The sequence below is a fragment of the Blastocystis hominis genome, assembly GCF_000151665.1.
Source record: "Blastocystis hominis, Singapore isolate B (sub-type 7) whole genome shotgun sequence assembly, scaffold_0".
Classification (NCBI taxonomy): domain Eukaryota; class Bigyra; order Opalinata; family Blastocystidae; genus Blastocystis; species Blastocystis hominis.
In genome coordinates, this window is record NW_013171815.1 from 63,223 (window position 1) to 81,645 (window position 18,423).

At 42.6% G+C, this 18,423-nt stretch overlaps 4 protein-coding genes; 1 reads left to right on the top strand and 3 right to left on the bottom strand.

Moving 5' to 3' along the window:
* Window positions 1–3,974: 3,974 nt before the first annotated feature.
* On the bottom strand, window positions 3,975–5,335 carry GSBLH_T00000012001 (Glutathione reductase; the record flags this gene model as incomplete). XM_013038138.1 has 2 exons in its annotated part: window positions 3,975–5,180; window positions 5,214–5,335. 2 exons carry the CDS (start codon window positions 5,333–5,335, stop codon window positions 4,079–4,081), a joined length of 1,224 nt encoding a protein of 407 aa, XP_012893592.1. The 3' UTR covers window positions 3,975–4,078.
* Window positions 5,336–9,615: 4,280 nt separating this feature from the next.
* On the bottom strand, window positions 9,616–10,867 carry GSBLH_T00006002001 (uncharacterized protein; the record flags this gene model as incomplete). The annotated part of the gene is made up of 7 exons (XM_013038139.1): window positions 9,616–9,966; window positions 9,997–10,233; window positions 10,265–10,336; window positions 10,369–10,470; window positions 10,501–10,621; window positions 10,655–10,704; window positions 10,739–10,867. The coding sequence occupies 7 exons, from the start codon at window positions 10,865–10,867 to the stop codon at window positions 9,616–9,618; spliced, it is 1,062 nt and encodes a 353-aa protein (XP_012893593.1).
* A 1,324-nt stretch (window positions 10,868–12,191) lies between these two features.
* GSBLH_T00000013001 (uncharacterized protein) lies at window positions 12,192–13,122 on the bottom strand (the record flags this gene model as incomplete). The annotated part of the gene is made up of 3 exons (XM_013038140.1): window positions 12,192–12,887; window positions 12,921–13,013; window positions 13,045–13,122. The coding sequence occupies 3 exons, from the start codon at window positions 13,120–13,122 to the stop codon at window positions 12,192–12,194; spliced, it is 867 nt and encodes a 288-aa protein (XP_012893594.1).
* Window positions 13,123–14,818: 1,696 nt separating this feature from the next.
* Window positions 14,819–16,742, top strand: GSBLH_T00000014001 (Dihydropteroate synthase; the record flags this gene model as incomplete). XM_013038141.1 has 8 exons in its annotated part: window positions 14,819–14,866; window positions 14,898–15,117; window positions 15,149–15,303; window positions 15,337–15,670; window positions 15,700–16,099; window positions 16,132–16,352; window positions 16,388–16,552; window positions 16,583–16,742. The coding sequence occupies exons 1-8, from the start codon at window positions 14,833–14,835 to the stop codon at window positions 16,740–16,742; spliced, it is 1,689 nt and encodes a 562-aa protein (XP_012893595.1). The 5' UTR covers window positions 14,819–14,832.
* Window positions 16,743–18,423: the final 1,681 nt, after the last annotated feature.

An 18,423-nucleotide genomic window follows, 5' to 3' on the forward strand; every position in this document is an offset into this window, starting at 1 on the left:
CTCGGAAGGACAACTGGGAGATATTCAAGATGAGTTCTGTATTCTGAACAACATCGAAAATTATGCGTACATCAATGTTGGCACCTTCATTCTATTCAAAGGAAGATCGAGCTATATTCCAAGCCCTGCTTATAGCAACATTGTCGATGAATTCTATATGGATGCTAGCTGTTCTCTTCCTGCGGGACTCTCATGGAATGCAAAGACGGGAGAGATCACAGGTACGCCCACAAAAGTGTCTGAAGAAGGATCGTACACAATTTATGCAAGGAATCAAGTGAGTGCAGTATCCACGACGATTCGAATCGAAGTGAAGAGAAAAGATCGGTTGTATTCGTGTGGACTCCCAGGCTATGAGCAATAATTGAACGATTATGAACCCAAGGAATATCAGGAAAATGAAGAATATGTTTCGTACATTTTTGATATAGTTCAATGATGTGTAGGTCCCACTATGAAGACTACAAGAAATCGTGTGAGGAAATCCATGAAAAGGCAAGATATCGCAATTACCCAATGAGTTTCTCGATTCTTTCGGATTTCCAAGAAGATGACTTACAAGAAATGATGGATTTGGGAGTGAAGTATTCGGGCCAAGGTTCCTTTGCTGAGCCTGCTGGGATGGTGGCGAGTCCGATAATGAACGCTTCTTATGTTCGTGATATATGTGACAATTTCAGAAACTATTCGATATCGAATCCTGTTGCGACGTCATGGGCAAGTGCAGCGATCATTGCAGCCGAAGCGGCTCTGCAACAATCTGGAAACTATGAGAAGTTATCCTTCTATTGTCTTTACCACTATTTGCTCAGGTCGATGGAAATGAGTCTGAGCAATGTGTCTCCCAGTAGTATCATTCGATTTTTGTCGGAGAATGGATTGAAGAGAGAATCGGAGATTAACACGAGTAATCCGCTAGATGAGATTTGCTCTGTTTTGGATTCCAATATTCGATTTGACGTTTTTAAAACGATTTGCCCAATAAATGCAAATGCTGTGTCTGTAAGTGATATTTACAGGGAAAGTTAAGTCAGCTTCCCCTTAGGGCGTGATGCGAGGGTTTGATGAGGAAAATGGGCTGTGGCATTCAATGTTGTGTCTTGTTAGAATGTGGAAATGAATACTCCGATCACTGAAAGCGATACAGATACAAACTTTGCTGGAATTGCTAGTTATGCTTTTTCGCTAAAATAGAAAATCGAAATAACCATATCAAAAATGGGGAGAAAACAAATTGTATTTCCATTGATACTCCTTGCATTCGTTTGATCTGATCTATTTAATCGATTGATTGATTGATTCTATACAGGAAGAATGTCTGTCATAACTATTTGGTTTTGACTATTGAAGAATTGAATACTCTTCATTCTAATGCATGAAAATCGTAACTCTTCGCCTAATTCCTGGTAATATCAAAGCTTTGAAATCTTCTCGATGAGTAATACTTCATAGCATAGCCTAGAGATATATATAATCTTAAAGTATATCCATTAATTCATCCGAGGATAGCATTCATCTTTTAATTATGTTCGCATAAGAATGATTTCACTTGTTGATATGAATATACATTCATTTCAAATAGACATTTATACCAACTGGAAATGTGCAACAACCTAACAATCCCTCTTATCGATTAATCCCTATTCACAAACTAAGTATTCTAGAATAATTCATTCTCTGTATGGTATTCGAATTATAATCCAGAAGTATTTACGACTAGAATTGAAATACAAATTCATTTACATAATACATTATTGTAGCATTATGAGTAATAACAAAACAGGCAATATAGAAATAACAATAAACATATAGTTATATTTACAACCATCACTCTTAAGTATTTCGACGAAGTAGAGAGAATTTGGTAAAAACATTCTAAAGCATAATTCCATAACAACAACATAAGAAACCGGATAAAAGAAGAGATCTACTATCGTGTTGAATAACACTGTCTGATTCATTCTCATATTAATATTCTCTTTCAAATAGAGCTCCACTTCCGGATAGATTCCCAAAAAATACTTTGGAATTGTCTAGAATGAAAACAAGAGAGAACATCAACCATCACAAGTACCGGATTTGTAGTTTCCTTAGATTGCGTAGGTATTATATCGATAATGCGGCCTGGGTTTCCACGAATACCAGCGAATATCACCACCGGCTTATTATCGGAAGTTTCTTGCTGAAGAAGCCTGGCAATCTGCTTGTCTAGAGAACGCAGAGGGAGACCAGCTCTTAAATATACAAAGGACGTAGATGCTGTCTTGTGACGTGCTGCTGACTTATCCATTTGTAAAGTGAAATCGACTACACTCTCAAAACTCTCTTTCTCCCTAAAACAAAAGCATTTGTTATGAATACCGAAATAGAGACTGCAAACAAGTAAACAACACGCCATCATTATCGATAGGGAGTTCGCCATTGTAATGACTCTCCTCCCATATGTTGCTGCATTCATTACTTGCAACACTCACAATGTGTGATGCTCTCTTTGCCACACGAATTAGGTGCTGATTATTCGACTCCATAAGGGAATGAAGAGTTGCATTCGCCGGTGAATAATAGTCTGTAAACTGAAAAATGGAATAATCGAATCGCTTCAGCTTTTGTAAAATCCCAAAAGTCTCTTTCATTTCGTTTCTTTTGCTCAGTACCCTCAGATTCAAATACGTAAATGTGGAATGAGAGAGTTCATCGAAGAGCACGATGACGATATTTAACCCCTTTGTGGAGTTCTTTATCAGGGGGACGACAACAGTCTGGATATTGCCTTTGCAATCATAGAGGTAAATATCCTTTTGCAAACCTTTGCGAAGTGGAATCTACATCATCACTGCGTTCACTAGAGCAATAGTACTGGTTGATATTTTCTTGGTACATAGTGCTGCTCTTGTTGTCTTTTTTGGTAGTGTCGTAGCACATCAGTGATTTCTCCTTTCCAGGAAGTACTCTGAATCTCTCTCTCGATAATTTCGCGTTGGTCCAGCACGGAGACCAGCTTTGCCTGCTGGAGTGCATCTATTATACTAACCATCGGAAGGATGCTTTAGTACTGGGACAAGAAAATTGAGTTAGGGATTCATCCTCCAAGGTGACAGAGATTCCAGCAGATTCCTTGAGATGTGTTGAAAACCAAAAGGAAGGATAGAGCAGGGGCGGAAAAAAATCGGCTTGAAACGAAAAGGTAGTGTATTCCGAGCATCCATATGAATAATGGGAATGGTTTGTGGTGGCAAGGATCCTATTGCAGGTGTTCTACAAATGATAGATGCTAACCTCAAAAAGAAAACATATCCGTGCCTGTTTGACATGATCGTGAATAGAATGCACAAGAGAGTGTAGCTGATAAATGTAATCTAAAATATACATCCAAAAAAATAATACAAGCTTCATTACAGGCATCTTCTTGGAAAACAAACCATACAAAAAGATAGAGGCAATTTCGAAAAGCAAAGACAACATTAAAGTTACCATAACTACATAGATTCCACCACCGACGAATGCATACACTGCCCACGTAATTAGCAAGGTAAAGAATAAAACAAATACAAATATCCGTTTCTTTCTTGATTTTATATAGGAAGAACCCACTCTGTTATGTTATTCTTCCCAAACGCATTACAAGTATCCTCCTGACAGAAAAAAGATTGTACCTTTTGTAGCATGATACGCTTGCAATACTAAATTCTCTGGCTCCTTAAGCAGCAAATAGATCAGGTTCTACGAGACTTAGAAGTAAATATTTAAAATATACAGTGTAGTTCCAAATCATTCCTTCTATTAGGATACACATAAGGAGTGATCCGACTCGATTACTTAAAAATAGACGGATAAGCTCCTTTTCATTCTTAGACCACTGGGATCCTCCGAAGGATAAGAGTGTAGTATCCTCATCATGCCCCAGATCCGATCCCATTTTGAATTAAAAAGGTATGTGTAAACAATTCTGTAATTGGTTGTTGAACAAACATCCATTCATTGCTTACTGAACAAAACCCCCATTCATTGCTTACTGAACAAAAACCCCATTCATTGCTTACTGAACAAACACCCCAGCAAGTTATTCATGTACTTCTACTTAATTATACTGTCCCCAAGGAGCAAATGTAACCACTTCTTCTGCGGCAGTGGGATGAATAGCAACACAAGCATCCAGATCCTTTTTAGTGGCTCCCATCTTAACTGCTACGGCAAATCCTTGCAGCATCTCATCCACGTTATCTCCAATCAGATGAACTCCCAGCACCTTCAAAGTCGATTTCTGGCACACGATTTTCATACCAGTCTTGTGCTTCTCGTCACTTAAGGCGTAGAGCGAGTTTACGAACGTCGTCTGATAGGTCTTCACGTCCTCTCCATAAATTTCTCTGGCCTTCGGCTCCGTAAGTCCCACAGTGCCGATCGCAGGATGCGAGAAAACGACCGACGGGACATTCTGGTAGTCCATCAACGAATCCGGGCAGCCTCCAAACAAACGGTCCGCTAAGCGACGGCCAGCCTGAATGGCCACAGGGGTGAGATCGACTTTGCCGATGTCGTCACCAAGGCAGTAAATACCAGGAGCGGAAGTCTGCTCGCGCTCATCCACCACAATGATTCCGTTTTTGACTTCCACTCCGCAAATATCGAGACCCAGGCCGTCGATCAGGGGCACGCGGCCTGCGGCCATCAAAAGAAAATCAATATCATTCACGCAGTTTCCATTCTTGAAGTAGCAATCCAGTTTACCATTCTCCTTCTTGGTAACATGGTCAACAACGCTGTGATCGCAAATGGTAACACCTCGTTTGCGCATCTCCTCCATTAAAATGTCGATAATGAAGGGATCATAGGTTCGAAGGGGGGTATCATAGCGGCAAGCCAAGTAAGTCTCGGAGCCAAGGGTTTCGAGAATGCCAGCCATTTCAACGGCAATGTATCCTCCACCGACTACAAGAGAACGAGTCGGAGCCTTCTCTAAATCCCAGAAAGTGTCACTTGTACCGCAATATTCTTTTCCAGGGAAATCTGGAATCATAGGTTTACCTCCAGTAGCAATCAGGATCATTTCTGACTCAAGAACAATTCCGTCGTCAATCTGAACCTGATGAGGACCAACAAAGTGGCCAAAGCCTGTATAGAAATCGACCTTAAACTTATCCAAAGCAGCATGATGCTTTCCATTCAGTCGAGTCACCATCCTAACAATCAATGCTAACTAAATAGGGTTCTACTCATCTCGCTTCTTCTTCAAAATGCTCCAATCAAAGGTTTCGGTGGTCGTAAAACCGTAGCTATTTGCCAATTTAATCATCTCTCGCAACGAACTTGCATTAAACATTACCTTCTTGGGCATACAGCCAACGTTTACACAAGTTCCGCCAATGCGGCTCTTTTCGATAACGGCCACTTTCTTTCCATAACCAGCAGCACGTTTAGCAAATGCCAGACCACCTACGATCACAGAAACCTAACAATTGTACCAGAACCTCCTCCAACAACGACAGCATCATACTTCTTGATTTCACTCATTCCTTCAAAGTAGATATAATTGATTGAATAAAAAAAATATTAGATAGTCTGTCAAATATACATGCCCCATAATAATATAGGCTTTTCACAATCTACTGGGACATTTCAATTTAGAATTCAATCATAAGGACGCAGTTGCTTTTTCTATTCGAAACATTCTTGGATATTAGTATCGTACGGATTAAGATTCCGAAAATGAGGAGATACATGCTTTTGGGTAACTCCATCACGCCATTACTATAACGAAAGGGTATGTGATGCAATGTGGATTTGAATGAGCTTTTTACATTGTATTGTATCTTATTCGAGGTATTTGAACTATTCTCTTCAATTACCAATCAGTCAACATTTCATTTAGGGTAAAAATAGCAATTTCTGGTTGTATTCAACGCAAACAAGCACACTATCTTAATAAAAACAAAGGTGAGAACCTGGTGATATGAGAGTGATCGAGATTCTTAGGTGTTTTTTTAATGTACTCGAAAGATATTTCCATAATCACATATTATTTTTTTTATCTCGTTATCCTTCCAAGAGTGTACGTAATGACCATAAGATTTCTGAAAAGTATTGAACTAATATATAAATATATATAGTTTACAATTGTAATGGATGAATAAAAAAGCAAAGAATTTGCTGTGCAGATTCCATTGATGCCTATTAGGTAGTTAATGTGTTCTACAGTATCGTAGTTTCCACTTACTTTCCTCCTATTTGTGCATTTTACCCAAATCGCATGGAGCACTTGTAACCTGTTATTTGATATGCATTTTTAGTGGTGGACTGTGATAAAATCACATACACAGACAGTATTATCGCTATAGAGCGTAATTCCCTCCTAAGAATCACATCGCATAAGAATTGACCTGATACTATTATTTACAATCTACCATGCAACATCCATCATATCAGATAAACATCAAGCCAATAGGAAAAGCGGGGAAAGAGTTATTTGAATGGTCTTCTACTCCTTCTATCATTATTACAATCTCTACTACAACTATTACCACTACTCCTTTTTCATCTCCCTTAACAACTACAATTCAACTCTGCTCTTGATTATTAGCGCATTTCTTGACTCTTCTCTTCTAAACTATCAATTCCTAATGTATCTGTGTATCATAATAAAAAACGATTACTCTCAAACTTGCTAGAATTGTTATAAAAGCCATTATTACCACTTTACTTATTCTATGTGTTGTCAGATCATGGATATTAGTCCCAAACTGACAGATGAAATTAATTTAGTCCCGAATATTGTTAATTTAATCAGATTTCTGCTAAAGGAATACCATCGACATTTCTTTCATATCTAGTCTGAAGCAGTTAATTTAGATTCTCAAGCTCAAGAAGCAACTAATCTCCGAAATGAAGTGGCTAATACAACTGCGCTTACTGAAAAGGTTGTAAATCAGTTTCTTCAGTACTCCTCTTTTCTTGAGCAGTTGTATTTTATCACTCCGGTTGATTATTCAGTATTAGACGTTTTTGATAATCAGTGATAGTTTGGAGTTAGCTTCGGTTGGAGTGATGTTACGGGGCTTGTAATTTATCATTCAAGCGATATAAACTATGAAAGAACGTGTGTTTTCTTTAACTTGGCAGTTCTTTATTATAAGAAGGCGGAATTGTTATTTTCTGTAATTTCAATAGATTTTACTTCTATGCTATAGAAAAAAGCCGATTTTTCTTCTGTTATTGCTCATGGAAAGCAGTGTGTCTCTATAATGCGCTATATTCGGCTAGTTCTGTTGCCTTTTCTGAATCCTACTTCGCTTCCCTGGGACCTATCACAAGATGGTTTTTATGCTGTTTGCTATTTCTTTTGAATATATTGTAGATTGAATGCTATATGTATGCTAGGCTACTTTCCTACATTGCGCATCAGCAGCTCTTTCAGATGGAGCCTCTATCCGCAATCAGTTATGTGTTGAAGGAGGCCGAACTCTATGCACAGTGTGCCACGCTGTTAGAAAAAGCTCCAAGCGATGTAAAGAAGATAGCGCTTATGTGTAATGTATTTACCTGATTGGGTACCAAAATGATATTGTAGTTTTTACATGACTATTATCTGTTTTACAACTACACAACGATTGCAGAATCGCTGATTCAACAAGAAAACATGTCTCCCGAGGAACAAAATGTTCTGGGAAGCCTTTTAGATTCGCTTTCCGTACCGTTTTTTTTGGACTGATAGCGTTTAGGATTCTTCATCGAAACTAAGGGAATGGAGTAAGTTATTAGACAGCAACTGGAATGGCAGAATTGATGACTTGATAGCACAGATCTCCACATTACACCAAGTCAGCAGCGCCTTGGGATTTCAACCTACTCCGAGTGTTGCGATTGAAACGGTCGTCTCGCCGATGGACTGGGCGGTGGATCCATTCGAGCCTCCGGTGTTCAGCTTTTCGATTTTTGATGCTATTTTCCCCTGTCGTAAAGACGATATCATTCGTCGCCTGCATTTTGTTATGCATTGCTTTTATCGTCCTAATTTCGTCAAGCTGAAAGAGGAATTTCAGAATACCTTGGCGGTTTATGCCCGTCTGGACTTAGATCGATTACTTGAGGGGAGGAACGGAGTGTCGTCGGAAACGGGCAAAATGGACCACTTGCTATCGATGGACCAGATTTTCTCTTTATCGAATTCTCTGAATAAACTCCAGACACTCCGTACGCAGTGTCTAGACATGATAAAATGTGTGATGGAAATGATTCGGATCGAAAAGCAAGAAGAGCACGATTTTGCATCGAAGTTGGCATTCTTTCTTTTTTAGATTTATTTATTTTTAGAAATGCATCGGGCATCGTTTATAGTCAGTACTTCGAGCAGTTGGAATCATGGATTCAAACGGTTCTCAACGTGGTCAATTCGCAAAATGAATCAATGCTGATGTGCTATTCCCAACTCGATCAGCTCCAAAAGATTTTTGCTTTCGAAAGTATCGACAAGAAATCTCTCTTAGCGTCCTCTTCCTCTGCTTCTTCTGTAACGTCCTCTTTATCGCGAGGAGAAGCTTTCGAGGAGGCCACACTGAAGCGTGTTTGGGAAATGAAGAATCAAATCCAGTTTGTGAGTGAACGGATCCGCCAGCGGATAGCGAAGATGGAGAATGGCAATCAAATTATAAACACATTGTCGGACAGGAGCATGAGCATGGTATTGCAATCAAACCGGGAGTTGGTTCGGAAGGGAATCAATCGAGTGCAGAAAACCAAAGCCGATCTTGAAAGTCTGTCAGCCGATGTGAATACTCTTACAGGCGTGTTACAGGAGTGGGAATCCAAAGTATCGGAGTGTTCCTCGAGCGAGTCATTAAGGGGAACCAAGTCTGGATCTGGGTCCATTTCGACACTCGATAGGTTGTATAATTCTTGTACAGACTATACGAGCACTTGGTCGCAGGAGTATAACTCTCTGTGGAAGAATCTAAATTCGGTCTTTACGGATTTTGTTTCGTTTCGTGAACGGAATCTGTCTCTTCGACTCCAATCTACGAATCCTTCGACTACACCCATCTTGGCTGCCTCGTCTCTTTCATCGCATGCATCAAATCCCTCCATTCCTTCCGTGTCGAATCCCTCCATTCCTTCCGTGTCGAATCCCTCTATTTCTTCTGTATCGAATCCCTCCATTCCTGCGTCATCGATGTCCATTCCCTCTGTATCGAATCCTTCGATCCCCTCTGTAGCCCAATCCATCTCCTCAACCTCGAATTCTTTTACGAATGTTTCTAAAATAGCAGCATCAGCAGTTGCAACGAGTGGGACGGGCATTCGATCACCTTCTTCAAAGTCGCTAACCGGAAATAGTTGCGAAGAAGTGAGAGGAGAGATTCGGAAAACGCAACGAAGCCCCAGTGGATGGACCTGTGTAATATGCGGGATAATTAATGACCACACCAAGGTAGTTTGTGATGGCTGTAATCAACGTCATATTTAAATGCGGCATTGTGGTTTCTTCTATACCTTGCGTGATTGTTGAATTATGTGCATAACAAAACAAAAACATGTCCTCAGTTTGTCATCTTCTCTTTTGGTCATTCCCAATTCGCCTATCGTATTCAAAGTCCATCTTGTATTATGAATTCCATCTTTGTGTTAACAAACACTCGACATTGAATTATTGAGGCGATACTCTTCAACATGATCGCGTAGCGTTAACCAATTGATTGAATTCATCAAGGTGATTATTGAATAAGGGAGTTGGTTTTCTAAAAAGTTCGACAGAAGAGGCCAAAGCATTATGAACAGGATGAACAGAAACCACAATATACAACACACAATTTCGATGATACCAAACACTATGGTCTCGGCCTCTGCAGCAACAAAGAAAGAAGAGACCGATGTGAGCTCACAATTCACAGGATACTGCGCGGCCAAAAGAATATTACAAGCAGCCACCGTCGACGTTCCTTCCAACTGCACTTGCTGCGTCCCAAACATCGTATACTACAAAGAAAGTCACTCCCCACCTCCCACATGAGGCGCCATGATGTAAATCAGGGAAAGAATAAAAGCGATCGCTGTTGCATTGTTATACATAAAAACCAACATCGTGGCGGCGGACGTGTTCATGTACATTAACCGCTTTGGCGAGGAGTTGTAGAAGCGCACTCCAGCTAAAATCTGTCCCTGCATCACGCAATACGCCAGGAACAAAACCACCATTCCAAAGAATGGAACATCGAGGTGTTTTTCATGAAGGCTGAAGAGAATCTGCTGTTGAAACGCAGAGCCATGACCTTACGAAATCGAGCAACGTATCGTCCGGAGCCGATTGGGTGAGAAGAAAGCCGTACGACAACTTGCCCTCTCGGATCTACGTTTCGAAAGTCTTCGCCGAAGAAATACACGCGAAATCACACCGGACCCGATCAACACCAAAACAAAAACAGACATAAACAGAGTGATGAATCCTGTGATTTTTTGGACGCGCGGATGCGAGTCCAACAGCTGGCAATCAGGCCAATCGATCACTCTTACAGCTGTAATCCATCCCTTGTTGTAGTCGCTCTTGATCACGACGCTTTGTTGGTGAACATTCTCCGGGGCGGAAAACGACGCCGTGATACTTTGAATGCTTCCGCCCGCAATGCTGGCCGCTCTACTCGCTCAGGTCACAGCAAGCGGATTCTACTGATCGTCTGTAATATACGATTCCTCGTCTGCGTTTCCCACTTTCTCTGTCTAGCAAAATAAGATCGGGTCGAACAAATAAAACCTCAATGTACTGCACGATGGGCACCGTGGTGAGAAACAAATCGTTCATTTCACTCTTCTCGTGGCGTCGAACGATCTGAGAAAGAGGAGATGCAATAAGTCCGATGGACAAGTAAAAGAGGGACGGCATAATGCCCAGCAAATAAATCAACACAAGGACGTAGATAAGATAACAATAGTCATACACTTCGCTCATAGACAAGGTTTTAAATATGTCGTTTGTTGCATTTTGGATGTGTTGCTAGCGGTCACTCGATTCGATAATTCAATACTCCAGAAAAATATCCGCAATACACTATCACAGCAACGATGAGTTCAATAATCATGAACAAAATATAGCGATTCTTAAACTATGCTCTCACCAACCAAACGCCAACACGCATACATTCGGAAAAAATACCTCGGCATTCTTGTCATACACCAACAACTAAAGCAACAAAGCAAATTGAGATATCTTACGGCTAATAGCGGAACAATAACCACCGTATGCAGACAATAGAGTAGCATCATAACAGACATCATTATCCGTATTACACCTAGATCACCCTGGTAAACAAGCCTATTTTCAAAGATTTAACAAGCAAAAACGCGTAGATATCATTCACATACACGGTAAGAATCGAAAGGCAAACAGCAAACGAAAAGGTAGAATTGACCAAAACTAGAATATATCTATTTCCTTTTCGCGCATAATATGAAGATATCTCATATTCAATGTAGGTTATTATCTGGATCTCAATTCCCCTCAAAACCACTTACAATGACAATTATAAAGGATATTATCGTTGTTGTAAGTGGAGATAACATACTTCCTCCCTCTCCTCGTAATTTGATTCAAAACAAATACCAAAAAATACAATGCAAAAATCCTGTTATTTCTTTTTTTGGAAAGCACAATTCTCTATTGCTTCTGATTTCTCTTCTTCAGGTCTCTCAACTGCTACACATGCAGTTGCCATATCAAGACCTACCTGGCACGAAGGACAATCACATCCCTTATCCGAATTCAGCCTCTTGAATCGATACCGGCGCGTATGCTGCAGCCTGTAATAATCGATTCCGGGCGAACTATAGCTCTGATGATCTCCACCAGCATAGAGGGAATTAAGCTTTGAATACAGAGGGAGCTTGTTTAGCATCGAATCCACGTCTTTCATGTACTGAATCATAAAATCCCGCGAAAACAGCATTTCGCCCCTACTTCGCACGCTATCCCCCATGGCTACATTTTCCTCCCTTCCAACGCGATCTTCTCGCTCGCCTCCCCATTTCTGCAGCATTCCTCAAACCGACTCCGCAAATCCGACATGTCCGCCCGAATCGGAATGTAATGCTCGTTCGGCTTCAGCCAACTGCTCCACCAGAACGAGCACTCCGACTCCACCACGAACACCAGCGTCCCCGTCAGCAGATACAGTCCGATGAACCCCATTTCGGGCGTGTCGGGCGCGACTCTACGTCCAAAGCGACCTCCATTTCCACAGCGCGAAGCGGCAGCGCAGCAGCGACGCGAACATCGCGCCGAACGCGAACTCTCCCTTTTCGTCGAGCAGCGAGCGCGCGAATCGGTCGCTCGGCGCTGCGCGCAGCTGCGCATCGGCGAACTCCGCCACGCCGTGCCGCGGCGCCACCAGGACGCTGCGCTCCGTGCCCGGGAAGGCCAGCGCGTGCAGCGCGAAGTGGCTGGGGTTGCCCCGGAAGAACAGGCAGTTCTGGCGCTGCGCCCAGTCCGCGCGATGCGGCGCGGCGCGCAGCTCCTGCAGCGGAGCGAGGAGGCTGCGGCAATACTCTTCGCGCTCGGGCAAAACGGCGCGGAAGGCGACGACGAAGTCGGGGAGCGTGGGGATGGGGACGTCGAGGAAGCCCTTCTTGGACACGAAGCTCAGCACCGGGAGGAAGCAGGAGCGGTCGGGGAGAAGAATCGAGAAGAGAGGCGTCGTCAGCACGCTGGGCTGCGGCACAGACGCGGCTTCGAGGCGATGGTAGGGGTTGGAGGAGGGGGGCGGAGAAGCGACTGCGCGCGATTCGGAACTCGGAAGAACGGGGTGGTTGATGGGGTTGATCACGAAGACCGCTTTGTGGCTGGGAGAGGCGGCGGCGACCGCGGAAAAGAGCTGGGGCAAATGGGAACAGCGGAAACGGGGAATGTTCTGGAAGTCAAAGCGAGAAGTGCACGGGGATACGATCGAGTTGCTCATAAGGTACAGGGTGGAGCCATCGCACCAAATGGAGCTGAACTTCAAATAGTCACTGATGGAGTTTTGATTCTGCTTTTTCTATGCGTCAGGTTGAACACAGAACACCCACGACCTCCCTAGAAAGGGCCTTGATGGTTTCTTTATTAGACTTCGACAAGTCTTGAAACCAGGAATTCTCAAATTCCATGTTCGTTAAAAGAATGGAGTTTTCCAAGACGCCCGAAGCAATGGACTCGATACAGCAAAAGCAGAACTCTTCATAGAGATAGCTCACCGAGTGGAATTAAGAAGTACATCCATTTGCAATATAGAAAAGATATGTTTAACAGAGCATCAACAAAATGATCCGTTTGCGCGATCCAGCTGTTCTTTAATTCTGAATTGTCTAGGATCAGAGCTGGAGTGTATTGTTACATAGATTCAACAAGGACTGAGTCTGAATTTCATTTGGGAAGGAAGCTAACCCTGATTCTCCACTCTCCATCATAGAATGGATCATTACTGCTGCTGTTTCCCAGTCATAGGCCTCTTCAAATGGGATTTGTGCTGAGTCGTCTTCATGTTTCCTTCTAGAGGTAAAACGGTTTCTTGTTACACACTCGCTCACTTTTTTAACCATCCCACAAAATATCCCAGACTAGACTAAATTACTAAAACAAACAATCCATATATCCAATAGTTCATCCCCCAAATGTCAAGCACCCCATACCCAATGTAAACTAGGATCTATAAAGTATTACACATTCACAACAACGTACCAATAAGAATAGCAAAGAAAAACAAATACATAGAAGCATTCAATCTTGAGATACCAAATTATACACCATCCTCCCATCATGCATCGCCTTGCCCTGTTTCTTCTTCATCTTCGTCATCTGCCATACTCTCGATCGTCTTTAATCGTGAACCCATGTCAAAATGTACCCTTTCTCCAAAGCGATTGCATCGATAGGCTGGACTCTCGGGATTAATCGAAAACCCATAAAGTGTTGGTTTATACGTCATAATCGGTTCGTGGTGAACAAATTCAGGGTAATGAATCAAAAATTCCATCGGAAAGTTCGGTCCGAAGAAGCAACCGTCGATGGCTACACATGCAACACAGAAAAAGGGGCGACATTGCGTTGTTTGATCGGATGAAACGTAGATATCATTGCAGCAAGGACAGTAAAACTTTATACTATGCTTTCTACAAATAAGTGCAACTGCATTCCACTGCCTTGACTCTGAAGAAAGCCCAATCTAATTATCATTCTGCTCCGTAAATTATACTGGAAGAAGAGGACAGTTTTCACACAAGTAGCGAGGACAGAAACCAAACACATGGCGATCGATCTTGCGTTTCTAGAGAATGCAAAATAAGGATACCAGGTACCATTGTCTCTAACCCATCTTCAGAAAGAACATATCGTTGGTGAATAAGAGAATAAAGCTCGATAACTGAAGATTGGATTTGATCAATCTTTTTTGTTTCTATCAGTCATTCATTTCCAACGCGTAAACCAAGAATTTCACCAGTCAACACACGCATCGAGTCGCTGTAGTTATCAATAGTGTACTTCAACCCATAGACGTTCACACTGTCAGCTACCCAATTAAGAGAAAATAAATACGCAATACTCAAGAAACTCTGCGGAATAATACAAATCCCTTCATTTCCTTGGAGGGAACAAAACCACTCAATCCATGTCATTGGAACAGAAGAGATGATTTTTTGAAAAAAAACTGCAGAAATGGTTCCAAACAATGATCAGGGAATAAGTGGAATTCCACCAATTCCACCGAATTCCCCAATTCGATGATTTCCTCGCAGTATATGTATGTATATTTATTAATATATAAATAAACTCATCGTTTTTTTGAAAGAGTTCTTTAGGAATTTTGATTGTCATATCAAATGCAAGTCTTTTTAGCGTTAGGAAGTAATATTGGTAAGTTTCCACGTAATGAAGTTATGATTAGGGAATCGGCAGAAACACTTGTATACTGCCCTTTCGAAATTGCGTAGAATTGCATCGCTAAAGGATACTTCATTCCTTTACGATACCAAAGCAATGTATGAAGAAAATCAGAGCCGTTTCCTAAATGCAGTGTGTAAGGTGGAAACAGACATGTCTCCGTCTGATCTATTGTATGCCTGCAAGCGGATTGAAAAGGAAATGGGTAGAGAAAAGACGTATAGGTGAGTCGAAATGATTCTAGTCCATCTCTAGAATGGGGCCGCGCGTCATTGATGTGGATATTCTTTTCTACGGAAATGATGTGGTAAAGATCAACAAAGTGGAGGGATTTGACGATCTTACGATTCCCCATCAGCGAATAGCCGAGCGTGGATTTGTTCTGAAGCCGATGTGTGATATTGCTCCAGGTTAGCCGTTCTCAGCGTAATAAACGCGGATAGATTACGTCCATCCCGTAACCAAGAAAACCGTGCGCGAGATGCTCTCAGCCGTGGATGCCAAGGATTGCATCCGTGTGCTTCCCTTGCCAAACGGAGAAGTGCTGAATCTCCAAGACCGTCTTTTAATCATGGGCATTCTCAACGTCACTCCCGACAGCTTCAGCGACGGTGGGAAGTGGAACTCCCTCGACTCCGCGGTGTCGCACGCGCTGCAGCTCATCGACGAGGGCGCCGATCTCCTCGACATCGGCGGCGAGAGCACGCGTCCCGGCGCGGCGGCGATCTCGGTGGACGAAGAGATCCGGCGCGTGATTCCGGTGATCCGAGCGCTTCGGTAGGCCTCCTTCCCCGCGTTTCCAGTAGAGAGGCGGGCGTGCGCGTGCCCATCTCGGTGGACACGTACCACAGCGAGGTGGCGCGCAGAGCCGTGGAGGCGGGCGCCGATCTGGTCAACGACATCTCCGCGGGAGAGAACGATCCGGCGATGCTGCCCTTCCTCGCCGAGGCCGCCGTGCCCGTGGTGCTCATGCATAAGCGGGGAAACGCGGTTACGATGGACAAGATGACGCGGTACGACGATGTGGTCCACGAAGTCGCAGACTACTGCAGACAGAGAGCCGATGTCCTGATGCAGATGGGCGCGCCGCGATGGAACATTATCGTGGATCCTGGACTGGGTTTTGCCAAGAATACGGAGCAGAACTGCCAGCTGGTGAAGGAAATTCCGCGATTCAATCAAGTCACTGGAAACATGCCGCTCCTCGTAGGGCGCGCGGTCTCGACCTTAGTGTGTAGATAGCTGCGTCTAGAAAGCGATTTGTCGGAGAAATCACGAAGGTGACGAAGGCGGAAGATCGTGTTATGGGAACCGCGGCTATCAGCATGTACAGTGCAGAGCATGGAGCTCAAATGGTGCGTGTTCATGATGTGAAGGCAACAAAGCAGGTTCTCGACATGTATTATGGAATTGTCCATCCTTTTGATGTTTTTTGTATTAACCGCGGAAGGGGAACGCAGTTGGTTTCAAAGAGGGATTATTTCACTTTGCTAGCGGATTCCAAAATTATTTTTATTGGAATCAGATGGATTTTGTAAAGTCTACAATTGCTGCTCATCCTGTGGTCGTTTTCGGGAAATCGTATTGTCCCTATTGCCACAAGGCTCTTCGCTATTTGTCACAGACGGGATGTCACTATCTGAACATCAATTTAGATGAGTAGGGTCATTATTTTCCTTCAACAGTTAGACGTCCTGATGGAGCTGAAATCCAAAGTGCTCTTGCTTCACTCACTGGGCGAAGAACAGTTCCCAATGTGTTTATTAACCAACAAAGCATTGGAGGAGGTGATGATACGGAATACCTCTACCGTACTGGAGAGCTCCAAAAGTTAGTTCAGGGATTGTAACATATGTTCTGTTTGTCCCAATACACTCGTGTAATAATAATAATGGTATCTGAACCACCCGAGGAGAGGGAAATTGACTCACAGCCAATCATAACTTCTGTTAATGATCAACTGAAGAGTGTGATTGAGCAATACTTGAGTAATCGTGATCTTGCTCCAATTCCGGTTCCGACACCTTACGAAATTACAAAGTACGATGGCCTATTTCTTTTTTCCATTGAACAGCTGAAAGCTCTCTGTGAAAAGAAAAATGTAAAGACGGACGATTGCAAGATCAAGTATCACTACGTATCGCGTATAAAATGTATCGATGAAAATCTTCACCTCTTTGAAGACATTTTACTACCAGTGTTAACTGACTCCAGTTTAGTTGATCGGTATCGTGAGCAATTGCTTCTCTTTGATGGAGCTCCAGGAATTATGGATAGAGTTTCAGCAAGAACTTCAGCTTGTGAACAATTGCGAATTCATTCATGGAAAATGCCTGTTACTATAGGATCTGTATATTATGTAACTTTTGGTACAGTGATCGGAAATCTTTTCTTTCATAATGATCATTGTCTGTATCCTTGTGGATATCATTCTCGAAAATTGTATGCATCTGTTTATGATCCGTGTAAAATCGTTTGGTATGACAATTGGATCGAAGAAAAGGATGGTCTCCCGCTTTTTATCGTTTCACTGGAAAATGAAACGATTAGCTATGGTAACAGCATTAACGAGGTTTGGTTAGCTATTATTGCGCAAATTCCGAACGGGGAGGATATGGCTGCCTTGCATAATGATCTTTATCTTGGTGAGTCCTTTTTTGGCCTTACTTCGGAGTTTGCTCAATGGTCATTGGAATCCCAAGAGTCGTCTTTGCAATGTCAACATTATTTGTTTTACTACCAGCGAGCTGCTCTGGGAGATGCTCTGGCCATCTGTCAAAAGGAGGAAATGCTGCGGCAAATCGAGCAGGACTATGAACAATCTGTTTCAACAACAATTCAAGAGTGCATAGATCAGGATTCTACCTTTGTTCCCTATCACCTGTTGGAATCGATGGCTCAGAAATACTGTAGCTATATGAAAGGGCGTCAAGAAGTACTCCAAATGCGAGCAGGGCTCATGCAAGCGCGCGAGAAAGAAATGCAGGAGAGAAATAATCAGCTGGTGAAAGTGATGTCTTCTCAATCAGTGAAGCGGTCGATTTCATCCAGTGTTGAGAATCAGAGCAAGAGATTGCAATCGAAGGAGAATGAGAGAGCCGAGTTGCCAAAAGAGAAGCTGCCTTCTGTAAAGAATGAGCCGAAGAATGGCAAGGAAATCGACGGTTGCTCGAAGGAGGAGTCCGCCTTTCAAAGATTGAATGAAAAGGAACCACTGCAATCTGCTAAAGTTCCTCCAAAGTCCAATACAGTTTCTCCTGTTCTCGCTTCGTCTTCTCACAAACCAATAATGTCTTCTTCTTCTTCTTCTTCTTCTTCTTCTGCTGCTGCTGCTGTTGCAGCTGCTTTGGCTGCCGAGAAATCACGCGGCTTGCCATCCTATGCAGGAATCCCAGTCATTCTCCAATCAAGCTCAGCGAATGTTTGCCTTTACCAGGATGTATCGTCGATTCATAGTTGCATAGAGGCACTTAAAGCGTCTCTAACTGATGTCCATTCCACTAATTCGTTTTTAATCGATTCTATCGATC